At 35.5% G+C, this 27,962-nt stretch overlaps 1 protein-coding gene across 1 annotated transcript in view; it reads right to left on the bottom strand.

The window, feature by feature from the left end:
• Positions 1-27,962, bottom strand: part of XPR1 (xenotropic and polytropic retrovirus receptor 1) — a 217,012-nt gene that overhangs the window by 185,715 nt on the left and 3,335 nt on the right. Inside the window, exon 2 of the mRNA XM_040446496.1 lies at positions 3,323-3,374. Coding sequence (XP_040302430.1) covers positions 3,323-3,374 — 52 coding nt within the window. The remainder of the gene's footprint in view (positions 1-3,322; positions 3,375-27,962) is intronic.

Raw genomic sequence — 27,962 nt, 5'->3', positions numbered from 1 at the left:
GGCTCTGGGCTGATGGCTCAGAGCCTGGAGCCTGTTTCCGATTCTGTGTCTCCCTCTCTCTCTGCCCCTCCCCCATTCATGCTCTGTCTCTCTCTGTCCCAAAAATAAATAAATGTTGAAAAAAAAAATTAAAAAAAAAAAATTTCTTAAAAGAAATTAGCATTAACAGTATTGATCAAAAATTATTTAAGATTTATGGCAGGGGTTCTCAACTTTGGTTATTATTAGAATCACTTGGGAGAGTGTAAAACCACCAATGCCTGGGCTTCACTCCCAGATCCTATTTTAATTGGTCTGAGATGGGAACCAAGTATCAGTACTCATAAAACAGGACAAACAAACAGTGGTAAACTGAATTAAGCATATAGCAGATTTGAGAAGTAGCAACTCATGGTATGCTATGGTATTCTTCAGTTTTAAGATAAAAAAAAAAACAAAAAAAAACTTGCTCACTGGTACCAAAAGTTTTAAGCCTACTAAAAACTTAAGGTATAGAAAACAAAGAGAATGAAAAGAAAAAGACAATGTTCAAAAAGATAATCAAGTCCTAGCAAACATTTTTGCCTTTAAAAATGTTAAAATTTGGGGGGCACCTGGTTGGCTCAGTCAGTTGAGCATCCAACTCTAGATTTCAGCTCAGGTCATGATCCCAGAGTTGTGGGATAGAGCTCCACATCAGGCTCTAAACTGAGCATGAAGCCTGCTTAAGATTCTCTCTCTCTCCCTCTGCCCCTCTCCCCTGCTTGCATTCTCTCTCTCTCTCAAAAAAGAAAAAGAAAAAGAAAAAGAAAAAGAAAAAGAGAGAAAGAGAAAGAGAAAGAAAGAGAAAGAAAAGGAAAAGGAAAAGAAAAGGAAAAGGAAAAGGAAAGGAAAAAAAAAAACAAACAAAGAAGGTGCCTGGGTGGTTTGTCTGACCCTTGATTTTGGCTCAGGTCATAATCTCACGGTTGGTGAGATTTGAGCCTCACATGGGGCTCCATACTGACAGCTTGGGATTCTCTCTCTGCCATGCATGTGCTCTCTCTCTCTCTAAATAAATAAACAAACAACAAAACAAACATTCAAATTTAATACCATATAACTATAGTAAATTAATATAGTACCGGAATCAAATTAGACAAAATGATAGTCACTTTAATAACATTTTCTAACCTCAATACCACACAGAACAGCATTTCTTTAAACCACTTTTCAGTATCTTCAATTCTCAAGTATCTCAAAACAGAAAAATTCATTTTAAGAAAATAAAAATTACATGCTTTCAATGTGAGTAGAAAGAATAAACCAGTATGGAATATTTCCCTTGTGAAAGTAGCACAGACATCTGCATGATCAGCCTACAATACTCCCTTTAAAACAGGATCCAAAGAAGTTAATGCCTCTGGATGATGATATTAAAAAAAGTTCTTTTAACTGTAAGTATTTGTCATTTTAGCATACTTTCATAGAATTCAGTTTTTCTCTAATAACAGCTAAAAGTGTATGAAAATTACGAGCAACATGAGCCACCATGAAGGGATAAATAAAGATCACCAGAACTTCCAATACCTGTCAAAATATGTTTGTTACAAAATGGATGGTAAAACTTAGAAAGAAAAGGAAAAGAAAAGAAAAGAAAAGGCGAACTAAAGATAAGTAGCATGACCTTGAGAATAAAATTAAAAGAACCAATAGTAAAGCAAATTAAACAGAATGAAGAAATCAGTTAAACTTCCATGTAATTTCATTTTTATTACATTCTTAAAATACTTTGAGATGTACCTTTAAGACACATAAAATAGGAAATAATAACCCAATAGAGAACTAAACATTGTGATAAATCTTCAGTGTTTTCCATTAAACATTAGAAAATTAAATATATTAAATATATTATAATCCAAAATTCAGTGACACATTATAAAACTAATAATACCTAAGTGCCAATACCCTGGTAAAGATTTCAAGATGTTAAAGGAAGCACATTTTGAATTCAGAATGGCTGGAGATGAAAGATGTAAATTTCTATGTCATTAAAGAAATGAGATTTTTAATTATAGATCTATAGTTTTATTAAATAACTTCAGCATCTGTCACATGTTGTAAAAATAAGCCTCCAAAAGTTTTTCACTAGAATGACTTCATAGAATTTCAGTTTGGTATCTCATAAAACATATTAATCTGTACACACTCTAGATTATTCTTGGCATATACTTTTTTTTCAAATATTTATTTACTTATGTTTTTATATATATAATTTATTGTCAAATTGGTTTCCATACAACACCAAGTGCTCATCCAACAGGTGCCCTCCTCAATGCCCATCACCCACTTTCCCCTCTCCCCCACCCTCCCATCAACCCTCAGTTTGTTCTCAGTATTTAAGAGTCTCTTATGGTTTGCCTCCTTCCCTTCTGTAACTTTTTTCCCCTTCCCCTCCCCATGGTCTTCTGTTAAGTTTCTGAGGATCCACGTATGAGTGAAAACATATGGTATCTGTCTTTCTCTGACTGACTTATTTCACTTAGCATAACACTCTCCAGTTCCATCCATGCTGCTACAAATGGACAGATCTCATTCTTTCTCATTGCTTGGCATATACTTTTTTACATACATCTCTTCTGAAAAATGTGGTATAAAATCTTAAAAGATTACTCAGCCTCAGAGGGAACACTCCCTCAAGAAACTGTTGAATTAGTTCAGTTATTTAATGGCACAAGAACTCTTATAACTTTAAATTACAACTCTCCAAACCTATCAAAGGTTAAACCCATAAAGAATGAGCTGGTGAGCAGAAGCTGAAGTAACAGAAAAGATCAATAAAGATAATTGGAGAGAGATAACTATTGTCCTTAGGTCAGTGATTTTATGGCAGCCGAGCTGCACACATGTATACATATACATTCTTATATCACTTACACACACATATATGTAGTTTTTTCCTACTAATCCACATCTAAAGACATGGCATAAGTAGAAAGTAAAAACTATGTTGCTTAGACTAATTACGGATTAAGGACTCATAAAGGCTGCTATAAAATACATTGGAGGGAGCAGGAATGACACAAATAAAAACTTTGACTTTAAACCAAACAGATTGTGTATCTGTGATTCACAATGCTGAGGTGATTTAAGAAGATACTAAGAGATCCATCATAGAATAAATGTAAGCTAAACAAACAAAAAAGTTTGATTGAAATATAAAGTAATCATAAAATACATTTTTAAAAAGCATAAAAGATCTATATAATAGGGCTGGATATATTAGTTTTATACTATTCAGTTTAAAATATCTTCCCTTTAAAAGGGGTTTTATGTGACTATAATAGGGATTAATTCATCTTACCCTCCACAGAAGGTGCCTGATCCTGAGCTGAATACAGCATATCCTTGAAAGCCTATTAGAAAAAAGAAAAGTTCATGAAATCACAAGTAATCTTTACACTAAAAGCATTTGAAGCTAAACAATTACCTCTTTTTCAATATCCAGATAATGACTACATGATTCCCTAAATTGAAAATTTAATAAAATACTTCAATTAACTTTAATAAAGTTAAAACCCAAATATTATACTTTCATATCAATCCAGTATTGTCCAATCTTTAAGAAAATGGCTAATATATACATTTTAAAAATTAAAGGCCATTTGGAAAAGAATGAAAAATCTCCTGAGAGATCATAAACTCTCTTGACTAAAAGAAAATGATGATAGAACAATGGTCCTTGAGAAATACATGGAACACTGCTTAAGAAAATATAAAACACTAGATACAAATTTTTTATAGTAACATAAATGTAACATAAAATTCAGCATCATTTTCAAGTGAACAATTCACTAGTGTCAAGTACATTCATACTGCTATGTAGACAATCTCCAGAATTCTTTTTATCTTAGATACAAATATTCTTCAATGGAGGTTTGGAAAGTCCTCCATATGAGTTACGGGTTTTTTTTTTTTTTTTTCCCCAAACCAGTGAATTAGCTACCAACCATATTTAGGTAATTTGGATAGTTGCAGTTTGGTCTCCCAATCAGTGGTCTGGGCCAGGACTGAAAAGTACTTCACTATACCTATCAAAATAGTAGAATCAATCAAGTGGATAAAGCTCCAGTGCTGACGAGCCATTCATAAACAGGTGGCTTTATCCAGTTCCACAGCTTCAAAGCTTTAAATGCAATCTAACCTTTGGTGGTCACCCAAGTGGCCTCCAGCATTCCTCAACAATTGACATTTGGAGTCAGATAATTTGTTGGGGGCAGGGAGACAGTTCTGTGCACAAGATTTTTAGTACTATCCCTGCCATCTAGAGACTCATTAGACTCATCTAGATACCAATAGCAATGTCTCCATCAAAGCTCTGTGACAACCAAAAATGTCTCCAGACACTGCCAAATGTCCCATGGGACACAAAATCAACATGCCTTGACCCCCTGCCCAGAACCACTGCCCTAGAGTCACTAAAGCATATAAAACCCCCCAAAAGAAGAAATAAACCTTGAGGGTGACCCATTCTGTATTCAAGTCTAGTAAATTGTATTCTTCCCAGGTGAATTTACCATATGCTTTATACCAGTCACCAACCTGTTAGTTCTATTACTAACCAAGCCTGACAAGATACAGTAAAAAAGATTTCCAGTGAAGCAAGGAAAATTAACAACTTTAATTCATTTTTGTTAATTTTAACCTATGTTTTATAAAAATTTTTGTAGGGAAATTATACTTACAAATTTTTAATTTTTTAATGTTTATTTTTGGAAGAGACAGAGAGACAAAGCATGAGCAGGGGAGAGGCAGAGAGGGAGGGAGACAGAATCTGAAACAGGCTCCAGGCTCTGAGCTGTCAGCACAGAGCCCGACGCAGGGCTTATGAGATTATGACCTGAACCAAACTGGAACACTTAACTGATTGAGCCACCCAGGCACCCCCTATACTTAAAAATTTTAACATCATACATGTTTAAATCTGTAATATTCAGTAAGATTTACTATATAAAATTTGAGTTACAACAGTAATGTAATTGTGGTATAATAAAAAATATTTGCTGTTTGTTTCAGGTTCCTGGCATAAAGTTCTGAAAACCTTTGGAATCTATTCTTTTGTGTACTAATGAGATAGCTCATGGGGGGTGGGGGAGGAATGGGGAATGGCTCTGATATAGCTTCAGGATGGGGGCTGGTCCCCAGAAAAGCCAACAGCCTGATTAATGTGATTAGAGGGCTAAAACTTTCAGCACCACCCCCAAATCTCTGAGGAAGAGAGAATGGCTGGGGATTGAGTTCAATCAGCAATGGCCAAAGATTTGTAGTCAGCCAGACAGAAGTGTGGGTATCCTGGGTACCCCACTTATAGCTGGTATCTCAAGCGAGAGTAGTTTTGTGGGACTATGCCTTTGCCCATGGGGTCTGGATATTTAGTGTCAGAATTGAACTAAGTTACTAGATACCCAGTTGGTGTCAGAAAAAAGAACTGGTCAGAAGTAGTGACAGAAAACATGTAAACAAAAACCTTTTTTACAAAATCTTCATTACTGGGCCACAACTTTTCTAAAATTGCATTTGAAGCTCAGCCTCATCTTTACTGACCACCGATTCTTAAACTTATTTGTGTACAAAAGCCCTGAGTATGACAAAGGTATGGAATTTCTTTTAAGAAAAATTTATATCAATTCATTATATTCTTTACAATTTCAGATGTCTCAGGAACCACTAACTTCTAACCTAAAAAAAAGAAGTTAGTCCAGAAGATTTTATCAAACATCAGAAAGACTTTATGTCAGTGTGGATTAAGATTTTTTAATTTTTTTTTAATGTCTATTTATTTTTGAAGGAGAGACAGAGTGTGAGTGGGGGAGGGATAGACAGAGATGGAGACACAAAATCCGAAGCAGGCTCTAGGCTCTGAGCTGTCAGCACAGAGCCTGATGTGGGGCTCAAACTCACAAACTATGAGATCATGACCTGAGCCAAAGTCAGTCGCTTAACCGACTGAGCCACCCAAGTGCCCCAGTTTGGATTAGAATTTTATATTAAAGTCTTACACAAGTGTAGAGTGGTGGTTATGTTACAGTCTTCCATCAGATATTTTAAGAGAGTAAATTAATAGATTGCTTAGAGCAAAGTAACTCTCTAACTAGAAAAATGTAAGGAACACACACCCAGCCAGAGAATACTTATGGAATTAAATCTATCATAACAGCAGGTAATACTAGAGACTCAAATATCTGAATGAAGTTTTTCTACTTCTGGAGTATAACAGGCATGTATACCAAAATTAAATGATGCTATCAGGAAGCAAATAAACCATTAACGACTAGCATAGTGGCTTCTACACAATAGAAGCTCAATAAATAGTTCTTGAACTCAAAAGTATTTCTTCTTTGGAGAAAATTACTTTAAACATGAACAAAGCACACTGAAAATGCATACCAAGTAGTACCTTAGTGACGAAAATGAATTAAATTTGCAAAAGGAAAGCTTACCAAATTAAGTTTTTAAAAGACAATTAAAATTTTATAAAGAGGAAAATGATGATAGCCTTCATTTTGATTGTAAATCTGAGTCACAATTTCATTTCAATCAAAACAATTCTGGGTAAAATCAGAGACAATTATTTTTGCTTCTTACTACTTCAGTTTTCCCTTGAATAAGAGACCTTCTAAGTTTTTTATTGTAATAAGTCTCTAGAGAACTCCATAAACAGGATACCTTTCTATTCCTGTGACAGGAGAATAGCCCCAATTAGGAACTACGAGGGGAAGAGCCTACAAAGTAATGTCTATATTAATTATAACTATAGATTGTTATCTATGATATGAGAGCATTTGCCTAGGTTAGGAGCAGAATCCAAATACACAAAACAACATATTCAAAGAGTTTCCTCAATTTATGCTGTTTTACTTTAAAGAAATCCAGTACTTTATATAAAACTCCGAATTTGTATACTAAAATCAATATACATTCATGTGCATTACAAGAGATTTCTTTGATTTCCAAAGGATTCAAAACAATCTTTTATATCAGCATCTCTAAGGTAATCTGTTAAATTATTTTTGTTAGGTTATAACATATATTTAAACGAAACTCTGTTAGTGCTTATAAGAACTCATATAACAGTAAAATCTTACAAATTAAATCCAAACACAACAACAAAACCAATACTATTCAACCAACAACAATAATGTGACAGGAAAAAAAATATGTTTGCTAAAACAAAATCTCAACTGGCAACATGAATACAATGTTGTCATTATACCTGTTCTTCTGAATTTGGAATACCCATATGACTATTAGATGTGATATAATGCTCCTAGTTCCTCTCTCTACTATGAGGGAGCATAATACAGTGACTAGGAGGTATGGAGTCAGACGATGCATATGAAAACCAACTCTACCACTTAAGAGCTGTGTAACCTTGGGAAAATTAACCTCTCTGTATATCAGTGTCTTCATCTGTAAAACAGAGTAATCTCACATACCTCACAGGTCTATTATGAGAATTAAAAACTCTTAAAACACAAATCCTTATATTAATTATAATTCATGATTATAAATGAAGAACACTTAGAACATAAAAGATACTCAAACAATGTTAGCTAATCCTTTGCAAACTACCGCAAAACTTACATCATACAGTGGGCTGTAGCAGCATTTGGCCATCTACTATTTGGACATGAATACATCATTTATGTATTAGATATGCCTCAGTCTTGTATTAGTAGTACAGTATTCTACCTGGAGCCAACATGACCAAACAAGCATAAACACAGGCACTGCAACTCCCGGCATTTACCAGTTTATAAGATGGTCATCTAGATGATCTAGACTATGCTATTATATTTTTAGAAAATCACTGTCATAAACATACTATATTTTTAATTCTCATAACCTACAGACTCCTAAGAAAATACATGTAAATCCCAGTTTGCATAGCTTTAAACAAGGTCTCCTAATTATATTACTTAAACTTTCTGTAAGATATATACCTATTGCACAAAATAGGGTATAGTTCAAACCTAACATGTGTGTTCAATAATACTGCCAATACAAATTTCTTATGTTGTTAATTTTTAATAACCCGTAGTAGATCATCATTAATCTCCTTTCCAAAGCACAGGCAATCTCACAGGCCTTTCCACAAACTCAGATCAGAAACTAGAAAAATTTCTACTTCCTATCAACTCACCATTAGCCTCAAATATATACTACAAATATTATCAACTCCATCAATTAAATAACCTATGTTGTTCTCATTGGCTTCAATATTCACTCAAAGTCAGCACACTGGAATTTAATTATTGATTAATAAGCAATAAAATAAACACAGGCATTTAAAGAGGAAGGGAAAGGGATTATTTGTTATAAACCTTTAAAACAGTCATATTCCCTGTTAACAGTGTTTAATAATTAGATAAAATTTACATCAGACTTTTTTAATCCAAAAATTTTTCTAAATGGAACTCCTGAATAACAAAATTTTGATATATTCTTCAAAATATGTACATCATGAGGGGCGCCCAATTGGCCCAGTCAGTTAAGCATCGGAATCTTGATCTCAACTCAGAACTTGATCCCGGGGGTGAGTTCAAGCCCCACGTTGGACTCTGTGCTGGACATGAAGCCTACTTTAAAAACAAACAAACACAGACATCATGAGCTGATTTATAGCACCCCAGAAATATTCTCCAATGACTTCTTTTTCAGTTTCTGCTTCCTCTTTTTGCATTCCCTTTTTAGTTTTTTTCACCAGAAATACTGGGTAGTCTGTGAGTAATGTGCAAGTAAGGTACATATGACATGGTTTCTTTGTCTCATCATCTAGAAGTCAGTCATGTTTTCATGATATTAAAGTGTTAAGGACAGTTCTGTAAATCATGTTATATACCTCAAGAGGGCATCCAACATTCTCATATGTCCTATACAAAGAATCACCATCTAATGAATCTTCATTTCTATCCTCAAATAGAAATAAACTAACCTCTGTTTTTGATGATAAAAATAATCTGTAAAGTCAATAAAAACTTACACAAATTCTTATAATCTAATATATTAAAGTTTAAAATTAATGTACTTTTGTACATACTTAATCCAAAATCTACAGTATATTAGGATTATGCACAACTCATAATTTTCATGGAATTTAAAGCACCCCATCAGCAAAAGGCAGTTCACTATGCAAAAGTTGTTACATTAAATTATAATTTCAATTATTAAATGTATAAAATATGCATTATAAAACAGGAAGAACTAATTTGGAATATTCACATTTATAAGTTACTGCACTAATATATTCTGATATTCACTGACATGGCTTTTACTATTTCTAAGTAGATATCTCCCAAATCTGTATCCTCAGCCACATGTCTGCTAACACAAACTCAGAATGTCCAAAGTTCAATTCATTTCTTCCCAAAACATGCTCTTCTCATGTTCTATATTTCTTTTAATGTCATTGCCAGTATCCAAATCACAGAGATTCACAATCTTAGTTATCACTCATTCAACAAATACTTATTGAGTACTTGCTATGTGCCAGGCACTGCTCTAAACACTTAGAATACATCATGAGGAAAATAAAAATCCCTGTCCTAGTGGAGTTAACATTCCTAATATTCTCCTTTTCACCCATGAGTTTAATGATCTGGTTCATTCAATGCCACTACCACAACCTCATTTACATATCTCCCGTTATCCTTTTTACCTACACTATTACAGTGAACTCTGACCTGGTTTACCAACCTATAGATTTCCATCTCTCTAAAACATCTTACAACTCCTGCTTCTTTATCAATATTCCCAAAGCACCAGTCTGATTCTCCTGCTTAAAAACTTACAAGGATTTCCCAATGGTTATAAAATAAAGCCCATAATCCTCTGCTGGCCTCTAAGGCACCCAGGATGGTTCAAACTATCTTTCTAGGCTTATATTCCAAACTGAAGAAAAGCACTTTCACTTTCACAATCTAACCCTAAAGCCAAAATGAATTACTTGTTACTCATTTTAGGAACTTCAATATTTCTTCCATCTTTGCCTTTGTTTACAACTACTCTCTCTACTACAATCCCCCACCCTACCCACATCTTCTAAACCTAACTTCCAAATCTTAACCATTTTTCAAGGTCTAGATCAAATTTAACCTCTTTTATTCATTGTCCTGATTTTTCCAGCTGGAAATCATCACTCTCTCCTCTGAAATCCTGTAGTACTCTATTTGAAACCATTTATAGCACTTAATATTTCCACCTTATATTTTAATTATTTATCTGTGTCACTTGGTCCCCATATGACTATAAAGTATGGGAATTAGCCACCATGCTTGTACTTGTATAAAAGAGGTGTACCATATTTATAGATTATTAATATCATCATTAAGGAAGTTACCATGCTTTATTCATTCAATGATTATTGGATGTCTACTCTGTACATTATGCCAGGCTCTAAAGAAAATAATGATGACTCAAACAAGAAGTCACATAAATAAATTATAACACAACATATTAAATACATTTTAAAAAATGAGCAAAGCATATTGAAAGTCTAAGGCAGTCGCAATGGGGGGCAGAAAAAATAGGTGAAATATGGGAAAGAGGAGGACACCAAGAAGCAAAAATCAAGAAGCAAAAAAGAAACAATTAAATATGAACTAAGGGAATTAAAGATCTTCAAGATTTTGAGCCCAGGTAAAAAGAAGGATGATTAGTGACACTATTAACTGACCTGGAAAAACACCAAAGAAAAAACCATGAGCAAAAAAAGATAAAAGAGACTGGATGACAAACCACTTTGGTATCTACAGAAAAACTGAGATAGCAGACAGATGAAAATAGAGATCTACAGTTTATTTTTTTAATGTTTATTCATTTGTTTTGAGAGAGAGAGAGAGAGAGAGAGAGAGCGCGCGCACAAGTGGGGGGAAGGGTAGAGAAAGAGGAGACAGAGAATCCCAAATAGGCTCCACACTGTCAGCACAGAGCCCGACATAGGACTCAATCCTACAAACCCTGACATCATGACCTGAGCCAAAATCAAGAGCCAGACACTTAACTGACTGAGCCACCCAGGCACCTCAGAGATATACAATTTCAAAGACAGGTCAGAGCTAGTGGTTAAGAACTGGGAATCACCTACATAAAGGTGACAGGAAACTGCCTAAGCTTGGGGTGCCTGGCTGGCTCAGTCGGTAGAGGTAGAGTGTGCTACTCTTGGTCATGAGTCTGAGCCCCACGCTGGGCATGGAACCTACTTAAAATAAAAAAGGACCTGCCTAAACTGTAGGTAAATATAATTTCTCAGAAAGTGAGAAGTGGGCCAAGGACATAATCTTTTGGAATACAAAGCAGCAGACAAGACAATGAGAAAAAAATCAGACATACATATATATATATATATATACACACACACAGTGCCACAAAAATTAAAGGAGCATTTCAGGAAGGAAGAGATATTAGTCAATGGTATTGTAATAGTGCTGTATGGTGACAGATTGTAGATACACTTGTGGTGAGCATAGTCTAACGTGTAGAGTTGTCAAGTCACTATATTGTACACTTGAAACTAATGTAACAATGAAAAAAGAAAGAAGAGGTATTAAAAATTATCAAAAGTTGCTTAGAGAAGAGATATCTGCACCCCCATGTCCAGTGCAGCATTTATTCACAATATAAGGCATGGAAACAACCTAAGGGTTAACAGATGGATGGATTAAAAAAAAAAAGTAAAACAGCAAATAGAGTAGTGGTTATGATGGGGGGGGGGGGGGGAGAGGATATCAGTTAAAGGTACAAACTACCAGTTATAAGGTTAATAAATTCTGAGGATCTAATGTACAGCATGGTGATTATAGGTAATAGTATTTTATTGGATACTTGAAAGTTGTGAAGAGAGTAGACCTTAAATGTGCTCACCACAAAAAAGAAATGGTAATTATGTGATGGGATAGAGGTGTTAGTTAATGCTATGGAAGTAATCATTTTACAATATATCAATGTATTAAATCATTATGTTGTACACCTTAAACTTACACAGTGTTATGTCGATTATGTCTCAATAAAGCTGAAAAATAAAAAGAAAACAAACATCTGAGCTAAGCAAAACAACAATCAAGGAAGGGTGCATAATACTCATAATTTTTCTGTATCTTGAGCAGGATGGTGAATATAGATATCTATTCTGTCTAATTGGAATGTTATCTATCCATCTACCTATCTAATTGGAATGCTGCAACTGAATTATAAAGAAAAATAGCTAACGCTGGAATGCCTACACTCTTTCTGCTTCAGAGCCTATATCTGAAACTATCCATATGTAAGATTTAAAAAAATATAACCTTAAGTTAAAGGAAAGAAAAATAAAAAGCTGCTTAGAGATCAAAAAGAAAGAGAAGACTAAGAGGACGTTATTAGATCTGAGGATCAGGAGCTCACCTGTGACCATCAATCAATGGTTTCAGAAGAGTGATCAGGCAGAAGCTAGATTAGATTGGGTTGAGTACACATGAGAGCTGAGGAAATGATGGCCACAAATATCGATCAATAATAAAAGCAATCATAGTTACATTTGAATGCCTACTACCACATATCATTTTGAATATTTTAAACACACTACTTTAACTTTAATTTTATGAAACACAGAGCTTTAACTCCTTAATGTAATGTGATTCTCATTTTACCACTGAGATCTGAAACTCAGGTTACTAAAGTATCCCACCCAAGTCTTGTACATTCTATAATCCATGCTTGAGAAAAAGACACACAGCCCGTTATTTCAAATGAAACCTTATTTTCTAAGATTTACTTCCAATTTTGGCAACTCAATTTTCTGATATTCTTTTATTTCTAAAACTTTACTACCATTAGATTTTTATATCAAGTGAGGGACCTAGCCTCTGAGATGATTCTTCCAAAGATGAATCTTCCAAAGGATTCTTTCCTCCCGGTAGTAATGTTCTTGTGCAACCCCTCCCATACAGAATACAGCTGACCTATATAAACAATAGAATATTGCATAAATGACAGAATACTGTTTCCAGGGCTAAGTCATAAAAGACTCTGTTTTTCATTTTACTCTCTCTTGGATTATCTACTCTGAGGGAAGCCAGATTTAAAAAAAAAAAAAAAAAAAAAGGCAGCCCTATGGTGAGTTCTGAATGGTAAAGAACTGAGGCCTTCTGAAAAAAAGCCCAAATTTGCAAATCACCAGAGTGAGCTATCCTAGAATTGGATCCCCCAGCCCCAATCCAGCCTTGAGATAACTGCAACCCCAGCTGACATCTTGACTGCAACTTCACACAATACCCTGAGCTAGAACAACCCAGTTAAGCTGCTTCCAAACTCCTGACACACATGAGATAAATGTTTATTATTGTTTTAAGCTACTAAGTTTTGGGCTATATAGATAATTAATACATGAGGTAGATTCGAAAAACATTTTTATATCGCAGAATGTACATGTTATTAGATCATAACCAACATCTTCTGCTCATCTTGATCAAAGTAGCTAAGATGCTTATCCCTATACATATACCAAATAATGGAAAGAAAACTTATGACAATTTTAAGCAAGTGATTTATTTAGCAATAATAAGCAAAATTGCATTCCCATATATCAAAGCCACCAACACTGTAATTTAACTCACACTGAATGCCCTTGAGAAGGCATACAGCCACACTTTTAACCTGAAGCAGGTCTGACAGAATAAATCAGCGTCTTCCTTGTCTAAGGATGCTATTCTGACGATAAAATAAAGCTGATAACAAATGCTCTCTTCTAACTAATTAAATCTATATGTCTCATTCTTACATTTATTGTGGTAACAGCTGTAAATTCTGAGGGCAGAGAGCAACCTCACCTCAATTTTTATAGGCCACAGCATCTAGCACAGTACAAATTTAAAATATACTGGTAAACTTCACAGACTTTGAACACAAAACATAAATGTCCGAATCAGCACATCAGTTAATTTTTTTAAGTGTTAGCTATTATTTTTATTGAGCTTTTATAGCAGTTCTAGTTTCATGAACTATCAAAATGCAAAGTCCTTCCTTAGTTTCTCAATTTTCATTACCTTTTATCTCTACACAAAATTCAAACCATTTTTATTTACTAGACACAAGAAAAGTTCTTAATGCTTTTGGCTTCCAGCTCTCTTTAACATGTAAGTTTTATACAGGTTGGTAAAACATGTTAGATTTCTGCCCAAAAATAATAGTTATCACAACATAAAATTCTCACGTTTGCTCTTAGTAACAGTTTGCCAGTTTAACTGAACAAAAACAAAAAGGAATCCAAAAGCTCTGCAATATTGCAATACTGTTTCCAATGTCTATAAAAATTATAAACATGGTTTCTTTCTTTTTTTTTTTTTTAAGTAATCTCTACACCCAATGTGGGGCTTGAACTCAAAACCCCAAGATCAAGGGTAGCATGTTCTTCTAAGTGAGCCAGCTAGGTGCCCCCAAAATGGTTTCTAATCTATGGGTCTCAGACCACTTCACAGCTTCAATTTCAGTACCACAAAACCTTAATAAATTGGGTATTCTCTGGAGGCTGAATAACATTTCCCACAAAAAAAATACTACTAATCAAAATACATTTGTACTTAATAAAATACTACCATATTTCATTGAGTCTAAGACATCATCAATTGTTAAAACACACCATTATTTTATGAATCATTAAGAAAGAAAAGCATTACCAATTAAACTATGACATCTGTAAGATGAATCCCAATTTCAAAGGTGTTGGATAGTGGAACAAGGGAGTGTGCATCCTAGAATCTATGAAACACAGTAATTCATTTTGTCAAAAGGTAGTTTCTCAAGCAATGAATTCTTTTTTATTTTTAAGTTTATTTACTTATTTTGAGAGAGAAGGAGAGAGAGGGCAAGGGGGGCAGGGCACAAAAAGAGAGAGAGAGAATCCCAAGCTGGCTCCATGCTGTCAGCGCAGAGCCCCATGCAGGGTTCAATCTCACAAACCCTGAGATCATGACCTGACTGACAAGAGCCAGACACCTAACCAAGTGAGCCACCCAGGCACCCCATCAAGCAATGGATTCTACAAGTCCAGCTACCATCATTTGGTTTCCAAGAAATTTCATGACACTTACAGAGAGTCTTCTTAAATTAAGTACTAACACCCTAAAATGTCCATTGAATAAATGAGTAAAAGTTACTTCAGTGGCTTATTTTTAATAATGACAGAAATTAACGGCTATACTTTACTGAAGAGTATCTTCTATAGATCAGGCTCTTGCTGGTACTTTCATATATTATTACATATAATTCTCACAATAACCTTGAAAGGTAGGTACTATCCTCATATCACACACAAGAAAACTGAGGTTCAGAGAAAAAACTTTGTAAAGGCCTCACAGACAATAAATGAGGGAAATGCAATTAAGCCAAAAATTTAGATAAAATTAAAGCTACTTTCTCTACTGTCTTCATATATGAACAGATCTCATAAATCCTCAAAGAACATTTTGCTTTATCCTACTTGGTCCTCAAAGTTATCTTCCTCGCTCTGTTAGTAGCCAAATTTCTTTTTTTTTTTTAATATTAATTATAATTTATTGTCAAATTGGTTTCCATACAACACCCAGTGCTCATCACAACAGGTGCCCTCCTCAATGCCCATCACCTACTTTCCCCTCTTCCCCACCCTCGCATCAATCCTCAGTTTGTTCTCAGTATTTAAGAGTCTCTTATGGTTTTCCTCCCTCCCTCTCTGTAACTTTTTCCCCCTTCCTCTCCCCCACGGTCTTCTGTTAAGTTTCTCAGGATCCACATACGAGTGAAAACATATGGTATGTCTTTCTCTGACTGACTTACTTCACTTAGCATAATACCCTCCAGTTCTGTCTACATTGCTACAAATGGCCAAATTTCATTCTTTCTCATTGCCAAGTAGTATTCTATTGTATATATCAACCACATCTTCTTTACCTATTTGTCAGTTGATGGACATTTAGGCTCTTTCCATAATTTAGTAGCCAAATTTCTCAAATGGTAAGTACATACATGTTGTCTCAATGACTTTAACCTCTTAAAACCTGGAAGATAGTTTGCAAAACACAATTTATGTTCAGAATCCACCAATAAGCTCCCTTTGTCACATCCAAAGCCTATTCTTTTTCTTTTTTAATGTTTATTTATTTTTGAGAGAGGAAGAGAGCAGGGGAGGGGCAGATAGAGAGGGAGATAGAATCTGAAGCAGGCTCCAGGCTCTGAGCTGTCAGCACAGAGCCTGACGCAGGGCTCAAACTCTTGAACTACAAGATCCTGACCCGAGCAGAAGTCGGGCACTTTAAGTGACTCAGCCACCCAGGCGCCCCTCCAAGGCCTATTCTTAATTCTCATTCTTACTGACCTGTCCACAGAGCATATCACTGCTAATAACCCATTTATCTCTATATCTCCAGTCTTGTAACAACGTATTTTCCAAGACTTCCTCCGTTTGCATCTTTACTTTTTTGCCTTACATACTTTCCCTTAGTGAATTCTTTAATTACTATCTCAATTATAATAATCTTATCTCTTAATACCATTTTTCAAATCCTAGCTCCTTCTCTACACACAGACATCTCACACATGAAATCAGCATATTTAAGATCTAATTTCATGAGTTTACCATTCCCAAAGGTAGCTATCCTCTACCAGTTTCCCTAGGTTTAAAACTTTATATTGAATTCTTCCCTCCTTCACTCCTTATAAAATGAATATTGAGGCACCTACACAATAAATCACTGTGCTAAGCACTAAAAAGTGATGCATTAAAAAATGTTTAATAGTATTACTTTATGCCTACCAATGATATTTTTATTTAATTTCAAATATTAATGATAACAAAATGATCCAACTACTAAAATATTGTGTATGTTTGCAAATTTCACCATTTGGAAGGAGGTTGTTACTTTAATGGGATATTCTGTGTTTAGCATGGCAGGCTCACAAAATATGCATTAAATTATTATTAATAACCACTGATATCATTAAAAATTTTAAATCATTGTAATTAAAGCTGGTTAAATAATGGTTTATTAATAAGTGTTCCTTACATAAAACCCACCATGTTAAATAATAGTCTCTAAAATGAAACAAAGGTTAAAGGAGAATTTCAAAATACTGCATTTGATCATTTCTTTCCCTAAAATATTTTTTCTCTCTAATACTGTATGTTTATTTTTATTTTTTTTTCCAACATTTTTATTTATTTTGGGGACAGAGAGAGACAGAGCATGTACGGGGGGAGGGGCAGAGAGAGAGGGAGACACAGAATCGGAAACAGGCTCCAGGCTCCGAGCCATCAGCCCAGAGCCTGATGCGGGGCTCGAACTCACGGACCGCGAGATCGTGACCTGGCTGAAGTCGGACACCCAACCGACTGCGCCACCCAGGCGCCCCTAATACTGTATGTTTATAAATCAATTCTACTAAGGCTTCATAACAAAAGAGTGAAAGAAAAAAAGTTACCAGCTTTCTTCCCAGTTTTCCTTCTATCCCAAAAACTAAAGAAACTGTCAAAAATGTTTAAATTAATCTTTTTATCTCAGCAATAACCATCAACAAGTAACAACAAAAACTTTGTGTTCTGTGAAATATCAGGCTTTTTTAAAAAGGTAAACTTCTTTCATCTTCCATTTATCCAATAAATGAATGAGCAATATCTAAGTTGTTTTTTCCCAGTTAGAGTTTCACTGATTCCCTTCCCCAAGTTGTCTCAAGAATAAATAAATTAGAGGGCACTTGGATGGCCCAGTCAGTTGAGTGACCCGCTCTTGATTTCGGCTCAGGTCATGATCTCGTCGTTGTGAGATTGAACCCCAGGTGGGACTCTGCACTGGACATGGAGCCTGCTTAAGATTCTTTCTCTCCCTCTGCCCCCCCCCCCCCACGAATAAATACATACATACATACATACATACATACATAAATAAATAAATATTAAAAGAATAAAATCAACTAGGAACCTGCTCAACTGTTAGTTTCAAACCACTAGAGATAGATATGTAATAATGGCTAATATACATACAACACTTACTATACGTAGTATTATTACTTACCACACATATGTACTAAGTGCTTTCCAATTATTAATTCAGTTAATTTCATATGATCCTCTAAAGTAGGCACTATTATCATGTCCAATTTAAGGATGAGAATACTGTAACACGGAAAGGCTAAATGACTTGCCCAAGCTCACAGGGTTATTATAATAACTTCAATTTCAGTGGTCTCTAAAGCAATGTACTTTCTAATTTCTCCATCTATCAAGAACAGAACTGTTCAAAGTCCATGATACTGACCAAACAAATTCTAGAGAAAACATTTTGCATCCCTCTCTAGCAAATATCTAATGGCAGTATAATTTGAAGTACTTATATTTCAAAACTCCTATTTCAAACAAATATATTCAACTCAAAAAGAAAGGTTTATAAAAAGATGTATGAAATCTGTGATTAGAAGTGGTAACTAACCTGCTTATCAACACTTTTGTTATCTACTATTATAAAAACATTTGAAAAACAATAGAAAGATATATCTCAATATATCTCACTGATCACATTTGAGTTTATTACCTAAAACTAAAAAAAGAACTAAATCTGCATTCACTGACTAAACAAAAGAATAAGAAAACACTAAATTGATATCAAAGTAATTTATTTCTAGAGCTCTAGCCACATTCTGTGGGGACAAACATGAACTTTTCTTATTTTCTGCATTCATTCTTCAACCATGCTCTTATAAATTTCTTTCTCAACCTCTAATGACATCCCAGGTAGATCCCATGGCCTTTTGGTCTCTTTCAGTTATTTAAAAAAGAAGTTGCTAGGGGCGCCTGGGTGGCTCATTCAGTTAGGAATCTGACTCTTGATTTCAGCGCAGGTCATGATCTTAGGGTCATGAGATCAAGCTTCATGCACAGAGCCCACTTAGAATTCTCTCTCTCCCTCTCTCTGTCCCTCCCACGCTCGCTTACTCTCTCCCTTAAAAACAAAAATTAAAAAAATTAAAAAGTTGCTAAACACAGTAGACACTGCCAGATGCTTGATGTTGACAGGTATCTATTACTCTGCCTGACATATACACAGTAAGCATTAGGTAAAATTATATATCATTACTATCAAATTTTATCAAATCTAAGATGTAATATACACCATTAATAGTAATTAATAGTAATATACACCATTATTTTATGTGCTTATAAAAATGAAAAATGTATCTGCAAATTAACCTATAACACAACATTAATTATAAGACATATCCTGATTTTGGTATTAAAATATGGGAAAAATACACACTAAAATTGATTAATTAAGCTACTATTCAAGCCCTCAATATTTTCAGCTATACTGTTTGGTTTTCCTGTCTTTGGTCTTATTCTCTCCAATACATCTTCCAAGATCTAAATTATACATTTCATTTTGCACTGATCCCTCTCCACTAACCTCTTCTTTAAAATCCTTGATGTTTCACACCTAGGAAGTGTTTAAACTCAGCAAGGTACTCATCCCTTCACCCCTTGATCCCTCCCAGTCCACCCTTCTAACCTCACTCCATTAGTTCTCCAACATATCCACTAAACCAGATTTCATTAATATGCTTAGATACTTCTACCTATTTATGCCTTTGCCTAGTATTATTCTGTCTGCCTAGATTACCCCCCATGTGGAGCCTGCTTGAGATTCTCTCTCCCTTTCCCTCTGCCCCACCCCTGCTCATGCTCTCTCTCAAAAATTAAAAAAAAAATTAAATGTTTATACAGCAGTGATACGCCTCAGCAATGTACATTGGTGAGCAGGAAGCCAATATTCTTATCCCAGGCTCTCCTATCAGCTAGTTTCAAGACTCTGACCACATAATCTCGGCCTCTCTACCTCAATTTATTCATCTATAAAACAGAGAGGTTGAGAAGGTCTTTCTCAACTCTAAAACCAATTCTAGTATTAGAAATTAAATTTTCATTAAAAAACTGAAAACAACTAAAAGTAGATATCCACTAAAAACTCCCAACAATTCACTCAAGCTATTTGGTTATACTTAAGAATACACATGTGAATTTCACCTCAACTAAAAAAAAAAAAAAAAATAGTCTATAACTTAAATAATGTCTAATTTACAAGTGAACAGGGAATTTATTTCAAAACCGCATAAGTGTTCTTAGGTGGTTTTATTACTATATATAAAAAGGTTAAGGACCATTTTTAATATAAATATTAATATTTAACATTAATTCATTCATTAATTATTGATATAAATATCACAGATAACAGAAGTAATGGCTAAAATCAACAAAGCCATTTTCCAAGAAAACTTGAATTGGGCAAGCCCAGAGTGACAAATTTTAAGGCTCAGTTTATACAACATTAATACCATTGAGCTCTCTACAGGAGAAATAATTTTTATAACAAATATATAGCTCTTACTATGTGCCAGGCATTGTTCTAAGCACTTTCTATATTTTAACTCCTTTAATCCTCCCAAAGAGGAGGTCCCAAAGACCTAGAACTACTATTATTATCCCTATTTTACAGATGAGGAAACTGAAGCACAGAGTGGTTAAGTGACTTGCCTGAGGTCTCTCATCTAGTAAACTGTGGAGCTGGAATATGAGTTAGGCAGTATGGTTTAGAGTTTGTTCTCTATGCATTTTGAACATACTAGCATACAAGGCAAAATAATAAGCAATAAAGTGAATCAGGGTAATTGTGTTAACTCAGCCACTAACCAAGTCATGTAACCCTGAATCACTTAACCTCTCTAAACCTCATTTCCCATTAAGTAAAAAAGGGAATTGGGCTAAATAATCTCAGAAATTCCTTACGGGGATAATTAACATTCCATGATCTATCATCTAGAAGCCAAATGCCACAACGGCAGCATACAACAGCTATGCCCACTTTACCTTCCTCTTTTTACTCTTATTACTAATATCTTATCTTTTTCTTATGGCCTCATCTTCATAAGGTCCTCTATTTACCAGCTGCCTATCTAATAATAGTTACCCTGATAATCTTGAGGAAAATATAAATTAACTCTGGCCTCCAGACCACACTCTACTACCTCCAAAACATGCAGACTGAGACCTAGGACTGAAAGTAGACCAGCCATTACTTTAGCAGATGCTCAAGAATAGGTCAGACCACATCAAACTCTATATATGTATAAATAAAGGAACTTATTTATTTTTCCAAAGGTAGTAATAAGAATTAAAAGAAGGTTATCCACAATTAGCAGTATCAACATAATCAATTACTCAATGGCTCTAAGACTCAATTTCCCCAATCTATAAACAGAGCTGACAACCTACCTTAACGGCTTGCTAATAAAGAGAAAATGTTTTTAAAGTACTTAACATAGTGCCTAATACAGTAAGCACGCAAAAAATAACATCTGTTGTTACTTACAATTCCTGTATAAAAGCAAGAGCTCTAGGAGGGCCTGAGTGGCTCGGTCAGTTGAGTGTCCCACTCTTGATTTCGGCTCAGGACGTGATGCAAGGGTCATGGGATCAGGCCCTGTGTCAGGCTCCACCACGCTTAAAATTTTCTTTCTCTCTCTCCCTTAGCCCCTCTCCCTCTCTCTTTCTCTCTCTCTCTCTCAAATAAATTTTTTTTAAAAAGCAAGAGTTCTAATGTATGACAGATTCAATTTCAAATCCTACTCGGTCTGCTACTTGCTAGGTATGTAGCCATGAACAAATGATTAATCTAAAATAAAAATAATAAATCATCTACCTTGCAAAATTGTGAAGATTAAATGAGATTATTCTATGTAAAGCAGCTGACACTGGGTTCCTAACTGCTCGTTAAATGTCAATTCCATTCTCCTTAATGACAAGCAGACCACATATCAACTAATTCAATTCAAAGAAAAGAGAACGGAATTGGGAATCCCCAAGAAGCCAACTTTTTCCCCCCTTACATCCTTTGCAGTGGGGGAAATACCTGAGAATTCTCATCCAAGAGATTCCCTATTCCCCTACGTGCTTCCTAAAACTGGAGAACTTTTTCTCAGGCCATCTTTGAACCTTCTGAAAGGAGTCCTGTGTTCTAAGGCAGTAACTCTCAGAAACCCTTTCAGGGAGGGGTGCCTGGCTGGCTCATTCAGAAGACCACGCAACTCTTGCCTTGGGGTCATGAGTTTGAGCCCCATTATTAGGTGTAGAGATTGCTTAAGTAAATAAACTCAGAAATATTAAAAAAAAAAAAAAGGGGGGGTGCCTGGGTGGCTCCATCAGTTAAGCGTCCAACTTTTGATTTCAGCTCAGGTCATGATCTCACACTGGTAAGATCAGCTCCGCACTGGGCGTGGAGCCTGCTTCAGATTCTCTCTCTCCCTCTCCCACGCCCTTCCCCTGCTCGTATGCTTGCACACATGCATGCTCTCTCTCTAAAAAGAAAAAAAGAAAAGAAAAAAAAAGCAAAGAGAAAGAAAATGAGGAAGAAAGAGAGAGAAAGAGAGAGAAAGAAAGGAAGGAAGGAAGGAAGGAAGGAAGGAACGAACGAACGAACGAACGAACCCTTTCAGGGAGCTCAAAAGATCCAAATTCTTTTTTTAATAACACTACAAAACTTCACTTGTTTTTTTCATTCTCATTCTTTCACAAGTAAACAGTGGAGTTTTCCAGAGGCTGCATGAAGTGTGATAACATGTCTCTAGTAGAAGGTGTGCTTGTTACACTCCTGTGTTTTAAGCATTTCTCAGTTTTTTTTTTTTTTTTAATTTTTTTTTTCAACGTTTATTTATTTTTGGGACAGAGAGAGACAGAGCATGAACGGGGGAGGGGCAGAGAGAGAGAGGGAGACACAGAATCGGAAACAGGCTCCAGGCTCTGAGCCATCAGCCCAGAGCCTGACGCGGGGCTCGAACTCCCGGACCGCGAGATCGTGACCTGGCTGAAGTCGGACGCTTAACCGACAGCGCCACCCAGGCGCCCCAAGCATTTCTCAGTTTTAATTTGTAATACAACATGTATCAGTAGACACTAGAATCCTCAATAATTTTTAGGAGTTTCAAATGGTTCCAAGACCAAAAGGTTTAAGAACCACTGCTCTAAGGTACAGAAAAAGCCTACAAAGCACATGCATTACTCTGTGAATTACAACTTGACCAATTTAGCCTAAGTAAGTCACACAGTAATCTAAAAACGTCCCACTTTACTGAATGATTACATTACAGCCCTTCAATTTTCAAAACAATCTCTTGTTCTCTCATCATTTATGAACAGACAGAACTATGTCTAAGGACTTATATCTCCACATTCCTAGTCCTCAGTCTTTGTAAATACTGCAGGTCACCCTCAATGAATAAGAGACTATATTTGCTTAATTAACATATTGTCCTCTTGTTACAGACTATGAAGTTGTAAGTTATGCTTACAGCAGGTTAATTATACTTTCCCCTGACCTCTAATAAATGAACAACTTTTTAAGAATTTTCTGATCAGCCCCTATAGACACCATACCTGCATGATGATGGGAATGGGTAACTAAATCTGTTCCTAGAAACAAATTAGATGGAAAGGTATTTGAACAAAAAAAGTTCAAAAGTTCAAAAAGCTAAGGAGAAAGTCTCTTAGTCATTTACAAGTGACCCAAATTTATAACAATGTTCCAAGTCCTCAATCTGCAATCTTTTCTTTCTATACCATTTTTAATTCTGAAACACTGCGCTGACTGAAATACAAAGCCAAAACCAGAGGTGCCTGGGTGGTTCAGTTAAGCATCTGACTTTATCTAGGTCATAATCACGTGGTCCCTGAGTTCAAGCTCCACATCAGGCTCTGTGCTGTCATGACAGCACAGAGACTGGAGCCTACTTCAGAGTCTGTGTCTCCCTCTCTCTCTGTACCCCCCCCCCATTTGCTCACATGCGCACGTGCCCTCTCTCAAAAAAAAAATAAGCATTTAAAAATGAAACAAAAACAAAAAATACTATTGTTTTTTCTATTTTTTTTTTTTTTTAATATTTATCTACTGGGGGAGAGGGGGAGGTGCAGAGAGAGAGGCAGAAAGAGAAACCCAAGCAGGCTCCACACTGCCAGCACAGAGCCTAACTTGGAGCTCGATCTCATGAACTGTCAGATTGTGACCTAAGCCAAAATCAAGAGGGACATGTTTAACAACAGAGCCACACAGGCACCCCATCTTTTCTATTTTTAAGATAATGAAAGAGCTTGAGTTTCAGGACAAATCTATCAGCCTACAGCAAATAGTAGAACCCCTATAAACAGCTGTTGGAATGAATGGATAATTTAAGGCATTTGTTCATGAGCTTTGTCTACTTGGCTTCCTTCAGCATTTACTAGGTAAAAGGAATACGTGAAAAGGCAAATACAACTGGGTAAGAACCCTAGTGAATTTTGACACTGCTCTCAATTGCAAAGACTAGTTCAATACCAGGCAATCCACAAACCAGCTTTGGTTAAGCTGCACAACTTGAACAAAGTCTTCTAAACCTTTTTTAAATATCATATCACTATCAAAAACAAAAACAATAGCTTACTATGTACCTCCTCCAGTATATGTATATTTATTGATAAGTTATATCCTTCTACAACTGTGTACATAATAAAACAGAATTTTTTAAACAGTTTCTTTAAAAAAAAATTTTTTTTAATATTCATTTATTTTTGAGAGAAAGAGAGACAGTGTGAGCAAGGGAGGGGCAGAGAGAGAGAGGGAGACACAGAATCTGAAACAGGCTCCAGGCTCTGAGCTGTCAGCAAAGAGTCTGACACAGGGCTCAATCTCGGGAATGGCAAGATCATGACCTGAGCCGAAGGCAGACACTCAATCCACCGAGCCACCCAGGTGCCCCTAAATAGTTTCTAAAAGATGAGACAATGATAAACAATTTTTATCTTTCATTCATAAATAGTACAAAAATATTTTCAACCTAAGAGATTATCAATAGCAATACTTTTAGAAAACAACATACCTGAAAAGCTTCATTATTTTTAAAAATCTAAGCTTAACATTTTGTGATATAGTATTTCAAAGGTCTAGCTTAAACTTCAGGAATTAGTTGATTATGAAACTTAATTATAATGGTTATAAATTGAAAAACAAACCACAAAGGCTCAATATTCTTAACACATAGTATATGTTTATGGTGAAGTTCACTATGGAAGACAGTGAACTTACTTCAGGTGTGCCTGTGTGGCTCAGCCGATCAAGTGTTGGACTCTTGGTTTCAGCTCAGGTCATGATCTCAGAGTTTGTGAGATTGAGCCCTGAGTCAGGCCCTGGACTGATAGTGTGGAGCCTGCTTGGGATTCTCTTTCTCTCCCTCTCTCTCTGTCCTTCCTGCGCTCTCTCTCTCTAAATAAAGTTTTGAAAAAAAATCTTATTTCAAAGAATTATCCTAATTATTTTGAATTGGGGGGGGGCAAACTTCTTGTCAGATCTATTAGAAGTATGATTGTTTTTGTCTGTAATTTGGCTTACCAAAAGCTAGTACTAGAAGTAGAATTGTCAGCTCTGCCACTTTTTTGTTCACATGTGCTTGCTTTAGTGGTATTACTGTTGAGGTTCTTTACAGAAGTCTTTTTTTTTTTTTTTCAAGTTTATTTATTAACTTTGAGAGAGAGAGAGAGAGAGAGAGAGAGAGAGCAAGTAAGGTAGGGGCAGAAAGAAGAGGAAGAAAGAGGATCCCAAGCAGGCTCCAGGCTCTCAGCACAGAGCCAGATGCGGAGCTTAAACTCATGAACCATGAGATCACGATCTGAGCCAAAATCAAGAGTCAGAGGCTTAACCAACTGAGCTACCCAGGCACCCCTACAGGAGTCTTTTTAAGTCCTATCCATTTTATAAGAGTTAGTTTAGTCGAAACTAGGTAACACCTGTAAATTCTACATAACCATAAACTAGAATAATTGCTATTTGCTTAAAGTGAACACACAAGTAAGAAACCTATTAGCAATCCTTCTCTTTTTCTCAGAACACCTCCTAACAAGGCCATCAAACTCACCCATTTATTAAATATTAGTAAAATTTTGTCTTATGCATAAAAATGAATATAACTAACAGTTCTAATATTATCTTCTCTTACTCAATGGGAGTTTTGGGTACTCTCCTTTGGGGGCCATGGCACGAATATACTTAAAACCCCTAGCCAGCACAACTCAATCAGTCTCTCAAATGCTTTCCAGATTAGGACTGGATTTGAAGCCAGGACTAACTTTCCATGGTCACCCCAGGTCAAATAAGATTCTTAGGTTCTTATGATCTGGGCCTTCATCCAAAAGCTGATCCAAAACCAACCTTGAGGGATGGATGGACAAGTATAATCTTTCCAGGATACTCATCCTAACACACTTTATTATACAAATATAATAAAGAATAGTAACAGGTTCCTCTCTTATACAACATTCATTCACTCATTTAAGAAACATTGGTAAATGCCAGGCATCTTATGTACACAATCATTTACAAGTGTTATCTTAAATACGCTATACCATACTTTCATTTGCAGAAGTGCCCGAAAGAAAAAGTGGTTTGTGCCCCATCGGGTGGCCAAACTGGAAATTTCAAACAAGTTCTAGCAAGACAAGTTAACCCTAACTAATCAACATAATACCTTTGGGAAATTGAAGCCTGCAACACAAGTGTTCTCATGGGATAGTTCTATAAATGAAAATCACAATAATGTCAGGGCAATGTTTTCTTACAATTGAAGATAGGGATGTACAGTTTATGCAGAATCTTTCCTTTTCCAAATCCTGCAAAAAAATTAATCAATGACTATCCCTTTTATTTATTTAAGTTAAATAAAAGTTTCAGTGGGTCAGTTTTCCACTCCCAAATTAAAATCTCATCAAAATTTTCTGAAAGAACTTTAATTTAATAATAGTCCTAAATTTAAGTTCTATCTTCTTCATATATCAAATATAATTAAGCCATTAAAAAAAATAGAAATTTAAAGCTAGATGCGTCCTCAGAAAATATAGCCCTGCGAGTTTAGAAACCATTAAGACCAGTTCTCTCACCTTACAAAGAACCTAAAACCCAGAAAGAGGAAGTAATTTCATCAGGGTCACACATCTAGGGTGACCTGACTCCCAATGCTTACACATCTATGCTCAAGAGGCTAGCTATCTATATGTGATCCTAGACAGATGACTTAACCTCTCTGGACGTTTGTTTCTTTGTCTGAAAAAAAGAGGAAGTAGATAGTGTTCAAATTCCCCTGAAACTCTAAAATCCTGAAATTTAGATACCTCATTATTTTAGGAACCTATTCAACTCCAGTATACACTGAAAAAAACCATTCCTGAGAAACCAAAGCAGCACAGGACCCTAGGGATGAAAACACAAGTCAGCAGCCGAAGGCACCAAATATATTTGCTTCTTTTGCTAATATTCTGTAAAATATTAACATGGTCATACTAGTCTATGTGGTTGAAACTGGTCTGTTAATTTTGATTAATCAATTACAGAGCTCTAAAATTGCAATCACTGATTCTAAATTTTTTTAAAGTGCTCTTATAAAGATTTATTGATGTTCTATTTTCTATGGCAAGATTTACACTCAAATAGATTACTGGAAACAGGGATGGTCTCTGCTCATTTGTGTTTATTCTCTGTAAAAGCTATTCACAAGTGGATCAAACAGATTTTCTTTATATGGTTTCTTCTTATTGCTCTCTTTTATGCTTTATTATTCTGCCTACGAAGATTGAGTTTATGAACCCCACAATTTATTTCTGAATTAGAAATTCTAATAATTTTTAGGTTATTTATGAGTAATAACACTAATAACAATTTTAACATTCCAAAAAGCAAAAACCATTAAAAGTTAAATCAAAAACTATGGGGGCGCCTGAGTGGCTCAGCTGATTAAGCGTCTGACTCTTGATCTTGACTCAGGTCATGATCTCACGGTTGTGAGTTTGAGCCCCACACTAGGCTCTGCGCTGGCAGCAGAGAGCCTGCCTGCGATCCTCTCTCTCTCTCTCTCTCTCTCTCTCTCTCTCTCTCTCT

This window comes from Herpailurus yagouaroundi, unplaced genomic scaffold (assembly GCF_014898765.1).
Source record: "Herpailurus yagouaroundi ecotype Mexico unplaced genomic scaffold, PumYag 195, whole genome shotgun sequence".
NCBI classification, from domain to species: domain Eukaryota; kingdom Metazoa; phylum Chordata; class Mammalia; order Carnivora; family Felidae; genus Herpailurus; species Herpailurus yagouaroundi.
Note: the sequence above shows the minus strand (reverse complement) of the source record. Positions and strands in the feature narration are given on the sequence as shown.